Source organism: Maniola hyperantus, chromosome 6, assembly GCF_902806685.2.
Source record: "Maniola hyperantus chromosome 6, iAphHyp1.2, whole genome shotgun sequence".
Lineage (NCBI taxonomy): Eukaryota > Metazoa > Arthropoda > Insecta > Lepidoptera > Nymphalidae > Maniola > Maniola hyperantus.
The window spans coordinates 16,737,125-16,742,898 of NC_048541.1; the positions used below are offsets into that span (position 1 = coordinate 16,737,125).

General features: G+C 49.2%; 1 protein-coding gene across 1 annotated transcript; it reads right to left on the reverse strand.

Moving 5' to 3' along the window:
* Window positions 1-635: 635 nt before the first annotated feature.
* mre11 (double strand break repair nuclease mre11) lies at window positions 636-3,113 on the reverse strand. Its single transcript, XM_034969507.2, has one exon. The coding sequence runs from the start codon at window positions 2,993-2,995 to the stop codon at window positions 1,124-1,126; it is 1,872 nt and encodes a 623-aa protein (XP_034825398.1). The 5' UTR covers window positions 2,996-3,113; the 3' UTR covers window positions 636-1,123.
* Between the last annotated feature and the right edge of the window lie 2,661 nt (window positions 3,114-5,774).

The following is a 5,774-nucleotide window of genomic DNA, read 5'->3' on the forward strand; positions in this document are numbered from 1 at the left end:
AAGACCTGGCAAATTTCATGATTCTAGGTCAACGGGAAGTACCCTCTAGGTTTCTTGACAGACAGACAGACAGCAAAGTGGTCCTATAAGAGTTCCATTTTTCCCGTCGGGTAATGGAACCCTAAACGATACATAACACGGAACTGATATAATTACATAATGTACATACATTTACAATGAATATTAGTTTGTATTTCGATAAACTAACTCTGAGAGTACTGAAATAGTTCTATAACCATTAGAGAGCTACTTTATCCAGAAGTAATTTAGGTAATAGGCAGGAAGGCAGGGACCTAATAATTACATGAAAGTTGCAAAGCACGGGGCGGGCTCCACTTCATGTCATCTGACTTCATATACGGGGCGGGCCCCGCTTCATGTCATCTGACTTCATATACGGGGCGGGCCCCGCTTCATGTCATCTGACTTCATATACGGGGCGGGCCCCGCTTCATGTCATCTGACTTCATATACGGGGCGGGCCCCGCTTCATGTCATCTGACTTCATATACGGGGCGGGCCCCGCTTCATGTCATCTGACTTCATATACGGGGCGGGCCCCGCTTCATGTCATCTGACTTCATATACGGGGCGGGCCCCGCTTCATGTCATCTGACTTCATATGCTAAATGGAATTAATTAAATAATCTTGTTCTTATTGAAAATTGTGTATTAATTATACAAAAATGACTATGTAGCCCGACTACACAATTTGTTAACTGAGTTGACAGATCTAAATGTATGCTATTTGTTGTGCACCAGCAGTCGGCACCAAGGAAGGGTCAGCAACATTACATTCAGACCTGCCATTTTATATTACAAGATTCAGAATCAGCCAGTCTCTTTGTTTTCTTATGCAATAAGAATCATCTATACATAGAATTTTAAATGATTTAACTAAAGGTATCAGATTTGAGATACTGCTACATATGAAATAATACTAAAAAATATACTCTTATTTCTTATAGTAGGTACGAATAATGTATTCGTAAATTACGTTAAACTTATAATTACGTAGGTAGTAGGTACCCAAACAGATCACCCGCCTGTTCCGAGTTCCGACGACGTGTGAATTACGTACGCATATTATTATAGGAAATGGAATGAAGGGAACATTTTCAATTTAATCGTCAGAAATTTCAATGTCGGAGGAGTCGCGGCGGCGGCGCGTGGCGCGCTCCGAGTTGAGCGTCTGCAGCCACGAGGTGGTCTTCTGCGCGGCCGAGCGGCGCGGCGTGCTGCGGCGCTCGGGCGGCGGCGACGGCGGCGGCGACGGCTTGGCGGCGCGCGCCGGCCCGCGCCCGCGCCGCGCCCGGTTGCCGCGCGCGCCCCGCCCGCGCCCGCGCGTCGGCGGCGGCGGCTCCTCGTCGCTGGAGACCACGATGGAGTCCTGCTTGGCGGCGGCCGCCTTCTTGCCGGCCGCGGCCGCCGCGCTCGCCTGCGTGATGAGCGCGCGTAGGCCCTCCTCGTCGACGGCGTCCAGCGCCGCCTTGCTGAGCCGCAGCTGCTCGTCCACCTCGGCGGGCGTGTCGGCGCCGGACTTGAGCAGGTGCTCCACGGCGTGCTGGCGGTGCGCGTCCAGCGTGCGGCGGAACACGTCGTCGTCGCGCTTCAGCGTGAAGTCGCGCACGGCGTCGGTGACGGCGCGCACGGACAGCACGGCGAGGCGGCGCTCGGCCGGCAGCGCCGCGTAGTAGGCGCGCAGCAGCGCCTCCACGTCCGTGGCCTCCACGGCGGCCGCGCTCATGTCCACGTCCTCCTCCTCCTCCGCGCGCTCCTTGCGCTCTCGCACTTTCTTCTCTCTCTTCATGATCAGTATATCTTTAGGGTTGGCGACCAGCCCGTTGAAGTTTTGACAGAATCGAACTCGATTGAAGTCTTGGCCTTCGTGTTCGAAAAACACGCTGAGTCTGATGAGGGGTAGCAGGGGCTGCTTGGGATCCCCACTCCGAAGAGATTCCGCCTCGGCGATAGCTTGGTTGACCTTTTCCTTCAGGAAATTTTGCACCTTCTCCTTTTCGTTGACGTCTTCCTCGTCCAAGTTCTCTTCGGACAGCACCACAGTTTTGAATATGAAGGGGCGCACGGTCTTGAGCGGCAGCGGCGTCACGATGTACTCCTTCCTGTGCAGCTGCAGCAGGGCGCAGTGCTTGGGCAGCGCCTCGCCCGCCGCCAGAGACGTGGCCACAGTGCTTCCGGGTTGGATTACAGAAAAGCATCCACTTTCTCTCTTGATATCTTTGGTGGCGAAGACTTGACTGTCATGTTCGTGGCCCCATACGACGAGGTCTAGAAATGTAGGCAGCACATTTTCTGGGATGAAATTATTATGGCCCCTGTCTGCTCTGTTCTGGTGCAGCGCTAGAACATTGAACCAGTCGTTCCCGTCCTCCACGAGATCCATCTCCACCTTCTTCTCGAGGAACAGCCGCGCGAGCCGCTGGTCCTTGATGTGGCTGAGCCCGTACAGCGACAGCTTGGTGTCGCCCTTGCGGATGAGCACGGGCGAGATGCGCACATGCGTGTAGTCCGTCCAGCGCCCGAAGTAGTTGACGAGCCCGGTGATGGACAGGATGTCGAGCGAGCTGACGCCGTCCTGGCCAACCGGGTCGTCGTGGTTGCCGTGGATCGACAGTATGGGATACGACACGTTCAGATTCGGGTCTTCGTAGTTCACAGCTCGAGAAAAGTTTTCGAACTGATCCGAGAGTACCTCTATGTTGATCGGCTTGTCTCCGAAGCAGTATTTTCGTATGATCTGTGTGCACTTGAACATACAACTCGGAGAAGGCTTCGCGTGGTCGAAGAGGTCCCCACCCAGGAGGACCAAGTCGACATCGTATTGAACGGCCAGAGAAAGAACTTCTTCGAAGGCTATGAAGCTGTCCTCACCACGCACATCGTCATTTTCGAGGTGGCCCAGATGTATGTCAGAGGCTATTAAAACTCTAATTGTGTCGTCTGGTGACCAGGAGTCGTTATCGTTTTGCACCATAACGCTTTTTTTAAATGATAGCTACTGTATTTTAGTTAAATCAATGCAATTATTTATCAAAATCAACATACAAGATAAACCGCGCCACCGGAAAAATTTGACAGTGACAGAATACAATACAAACCACGACCACAGCTAAAGAACAATGAACCATAGATAGTATACTTACACTATACTTGCTACGTAGACGGAGTAAAAAATCTAGACAAAGGAACGTTTGCTTTCTCATTCACACTAAAAAGAGAGCACAGATAAAGTTACTAATGTGATAAACAGAGACGCAGCTTACCTATTTTTTACCTATTTGTAACCGATTTTTTCAAAGAATACAACTTTATAAATACTATCTGTCCCGGCTTACTCACGTGTGTAGTCGACGTTAGCCCGACTAGTTTCGAACCCATCCGGGGTCCTTTTTCAAGGGAGTCCGTCCGCGTACGCGCCGCGGTTTTGACTGCGGGACGCACGTGCCGCTGCCCGTAGAGCCCGTTGTGAGGGTGGCTGGGGTGGGGGGGGAGACAGCTGCCGATCGTCTCCCGACAGTTCCTGCTGTTCTTCATCACTGGAACCGTCACCGAAATCAAGGCACGTGGAGCTAATGGTGTCCCGTCCCACGACTGATGCCCTTGTCTTAGATTCCAGAACCTGAATGGGTTACATAGGAAGGTGCATTTCACGATAGAGGAAGAAAAAGAAGGTAGGTTGCCATTTTTGGATTTCATGGTTATACGGACACCAGGAGGCGGGTTCCGCACGACAGTTTACCGGAAACCCACACACACTAATAAATACCTACACGCTAGCTCTCATCACCACCCATCGCATCTAGCGTCAGTGCCGAGGAGCCTCATAAACAGAGCTCTAAACTTATGTGACCCACCCTACGTGAAGGATGAACTAAACCAAGTCAGACAAGCCCTGGAATATAACGGTTACAATTGGCGTCAAAGTTATCGATTGGCACACAACACTTCAAGGCGAAAACCGGTGAGCGCAGAACGATCACCAGCCTACTTAACCTATGTCAAGGGTATAACGGACAAGATAGGCCATCACCTGCGTCGTAAGTTTGACATAAAGACCAGATTCCGGCCCCCTGGACAAATACGGAGTATGTTGCGCTCACCGAAAGACAGGGATCCGCTTAACGTACCCGGTGTGTATATGATTCCCTGTGAATGTGGCCATAACTATATAGGCTAGACCAGTCGGAACATCCAGACGAGAGTGATGGAACACATACGCAGCGTCAAAAATGTAGACACCAATGGGTCAGCAATAGCAGAACATATCCAAAATTCGGGTACGACGCACTACATACGATTCGACAAGGTTTCCGTATTGTCCCGGGAAAAGTTTCTAGTACCGCGGAAGATACGGGAAGCGATCGAAATTAGTCGCCACCCGAATTTCAATCGTGACAATGGATGGATGCTACCCTCAGCGTGGAAACCGCTTTTTGACGCTAAGACAAGGGCATCAGTCGTGGGACGGGACACCATTAGCTCCGCGTGCCTGGATTTCGGTGACGGTTCCAGTGATGAAGAACAGCAGGAACTGTCGGGAGACGATCGGCAGCTGTCTCCCCCCCCACCCCAGCCACCCTCACAACGGGCTCTACGGGCAGCGGCACGTGCGTCCCGCAGTCAAAACCGCGGCGCGTGCGCGGACGGACTCCCTTGAAAAAGGACCCCGGATGGGTTCGAAACTAGTCGGGCTAACGTCGACTACACACGTGAGTAAGCCGGGACAGATAGTATTTATAATGGAAATCACTCACGGTAGTTTAAACGCTAAAATACAACTTTAGTTGCAAAACGAACTTTGAGAATTCGTGGCATCATTGTATTTCTCATTAGTTATTTACGAATATTGTTGAGCGGTTTATAGAAATATTGACTACTAAACAATGGTAATTTTCGTGTTATTCATCGTTACGTCGTGCTATCGCTATCTCACACGCGGTTACACAGTACTTTAATCTAATACTACGAAGTACTTAGAAATTCTTTGATTCTAACTTTTTCAATCGGTCTACGACTTGCTACAAAGAACTAAAGAAAATGTGGATAAACCATATTCATTAAACCCATAAACTAGTAATATAGTAGATAATCTATGCCCATAAATATGCCGTAGTCCATAAACACTACCCTCATAAATTATCTACTATATTACTAGAGACTACCCCCATCTTGGATGAATGATTACCATTGGTTCCACCCCAGACACTTGTGACAAACAGCAAACAACAAGCACTGGCATGCGTGTGGTCCCACGGGTATTCCCTTTATTCAATGTACTCTGTGGTATTTGCGTATCATTGAGTAAAGTGATTGTTGCGTATGCTTGTGCGATTCTTGTTGCGTTGTAATCAATAGTGAGTGGGCAAACGCTGGCAAGCTTAAAATTATACGCAAATACTTCGCAAACAACCGTCCCTCCAAACGCTTGCTATGCTTGCTAATGCTTGTTGTTTGCTACAAGCAGGAAGATACAAACACAGCGTCAAATCCCAGTTCGAAACTTGACTTCAGTTTACTGCTGACGTCACTAAAATGGCGATTGGCGGCCATGCGTATATTGTCTGCACTTTATATATTATATAAAAAAATATTAAGCTCAAAAGGATTAGAATCCAAAGCTATGCAACCAGTTTAATAAAAAAAAAGTCTAAATGTCACTGTCAAGTGTCAGCTATTATCGAGTTTCTTTTTTTCTTCGTGTGTCAATTGGTGTCAATTGTCAACCCTATATATTATAATACTCTTTGATTGTC